General features: G+C 39.0%; 1 protein-coding gene across 1 annotated transcript in view; it reads right to left on the reverse strand.

Annotated features, from left to right (window-relative positions):
- rad51ap1 (RAD51 associated protein 1) overlaps positions 1-603 on the reverse strand; it is a 6,179-nt gene extending 5,576 nt beyond the window's left edge. The window contains exon 1 of the mRNA XM_005740869.1: positions 476-603. Coding sequence (XP_005740926.1) covers positions 476-603 — 128 coding nt within the window. The remainder of the gene's footprint in view (positions 1-475) is intronic.
- Positions 604-2,694: the final 2,091 nt, after the last annotated feature.

Raw genomic sequence — 2,694 nt, forward strand, 5'->3', positions numbered from 1 at the left:
TCAGTTTTGTTTTTGTTTAGCTGGAGAAAATTGTGGCACAACCAGTCATTAATTTCCTCAATGCATTTCCAAGAGCCTGTACAGGGCCTCGGTCTCCTGGTGACATTGTGATATATATTTGCGTGTCATCTGCATAGCTGTGATAGTTTATACAATGTATAGTAAACAAAATGTAAAGATCACAGTAAAACGTCCAACAGATCCGTCATAAAGATGTTAATATTTCTGTGCTTATCAATAATATATATCATAAAGCAAGTCATTAAAACTTGCATAAAGTTTTAATTTATTTATCTAAATTTGTATGCAGTTCTACTTTCAGTCGCTCCCTTTAAGGGTCTCCACAGCAGATCCGACCCATCTCACACTATTCCCAGCATCCTCCTCTGTCACACCAACCCTCTTGCATGTCTGCCTTCACTACATCCACGAATCGTCTCTGTGGCCCCCACCCCCTCCCTTCACATTTCTAAACCATCTCAATCTTGTCTCCATACCCTCAACCTGAGCTGTCCCTCCAATGTACTCATTTCTAATTGTATCCATCCTTGTAACTCCAACAAAAATCTGAGCATCATCAACTCCAACTCCTGTCAAAACCATACTTGCATCTCGCAAACCTTCCCTTTCACTCTTGCTGCTACCCTTCAGCCACTCGTCTCCACCCACTCCACCCTACCTGCACTCTCTTCTTCACCTCTCTTTGCTTTAGAAAACTGACCCCAGGTATTTAAACTAGTCTACCCTCACATTCTTGTGACTGTATATTAATCCAGTTTCTCTGTTTCTATCCTCTGTAAAGCACTTTAAATTGTCTTGTGTAAATTTGCCTCGATTTTTCTGTTTATATAGAATAGCAGTCATATCTTTAGTATATTACACACATTTTGATACTAAAGACTAATTTCAAAGCGGTGTAATTTCGTTTTTGAACGAACCTACACGTCCTTGTGTAAATGCTTTATGTAAGATTATAAAATGATGACATGATATGCTATGCTTTGCTATTTCTTTATCACACTGTGGATCAAATGGGCCAGGATAACAGATTTTCAATTTTACTCACCATCATCGAAGTCCTTGGTCTCACAGTAATTCACAGTCTTTGTCTTCCTGTGTGTCAACAATTAAAAAACAACAACAAACAAACAGTTTTTAGCATCACCAGATCTAGGTTACCCAGGCATCGACAAAAGCAGTAGCTTACCTAGATGGTCGGTCCATAGCTCGCTTTTTAGTCAGCTAACAATAACCGCATTGATACGGCTAATCAACACTACTACTCCCTCCAGCTGCGTGAAGGCTTTCGATCTCCACACAATAACAAAGTTAAAGTGTCACTTTTCGTGAACTATCTGTAAACCGGACTATCCGTAAACTATAAAACTTTAGTTACACAAGCTTAACGTGAGGTACGTCGGTCCCCCGAGCTCTCAAACAGCCCGCCTGAACAGACCAGAAGTGACGTCAATTGTTTACCAATCTACCGGAAACCGGAAGCAGATTCGTTTATTTCTAAACAAAACAAAAGAATACAGAAGAAGAGTCAGTTTGCGGCAACCTGTTTTAATCTTTAAAATCAGAAATAATCAGAAAGCAATAGACAATTTTCTGTTTTTCTTTTTAACTCGTTTTTTTTAAGGTGTCGAATCTGCTTCACTCAAATAGCTTGGCGCAGCTTTGCTAAGTTCGCCCGTCTAACGCTTATAAATGGCTTGGTACTGTGCAAAAATCTTGTGCCACCTCATTTTTCTCTATAGTTTGATGTGAAATGTGAATAGATACATCAGTTTATTAAAACATGTGCAAACACACGTGCAAATACCGTATATAAGGCAAAACAGAGTTTGAAAATCAATATTTGGTATGAGCACCTTTATTCAACACAGCCTGAACTCTCTTAGACAATCTTTCTTGTTCATTCTTCGGGAATAGTTCTCCAGGCTTTGTGAAGGCCATTCAAACCTCTTCTTTGGATGTTGGCTATCTTTCGTTGGTCCCACTCTGTTTCAGTAACGTTTTAGCCCGGGCTCTGGGAATCCATGACCTTTCTATCTAGGTAAGATTGGGATTATTGCCATACTGAAACATTAAGCTGTTGCCAATCAGATGCTTTCCAGATGATATTGCAAAATCTGACAGTATTTTTCTGCAATTATAAGTCCATCAATTTTGACAAGATCCCCAACAGGTTGAAATGCAGCCCTAAACCATTACAGCCTCCACTGTTTTACAGATGGCTGTAGACTCACTGTTGAACCTCAGTCTTAACCTCCTGACAACAGTTCCAAAAATTTGAGACAAAAATTTCACATTTGCATTCATCACTCAATCAGGCCTGTTGTCACTGATTTTTAGTGCAGTTTATTTGTAATTTGGCATACCTCAGCCTTTTCTCCATCTTTCCTTAAAATAGACTTATACAGCTGCCCTTTCACTGAGACCATTTCTGATGAGGCTTCGGTGAACAGTAGGTGGATCAAATGAGAGGCCAGATGCGTATCTCATCTTTGCTGGATTTTTTTCTTGTTTTGTAAGTACGAGACTTTCAGATACAGGTTGAAATGCAACCAGTTTGTCTCCAGTTAAATGAATCGGAAGAATCATGTCAAATTCAAATTCAAATTTTATTTGTCATGTACACAGTCATACACAGTACGATATGCAGTGAAATGCTTAGACAACTGCTCGTGA

Source organism: Pundamilia nyererei, unplaced genomic scaffold (assembly GCF_000239375.1).
Source record: "Pundamilia nyererei isolate P.nyererei 1_Seehausen unplaced genomic scaffold, PunNye1.0 scaffold00104, whole genome shotgun sequence".
Classification (NCBI taxonomy): domain Eukaryota; kingdom Metazoa; phylum Chordata; class Actinopteri; order Cichliformes; family Cichlidae; genus Pundamilia; species Pundamilia nyererei.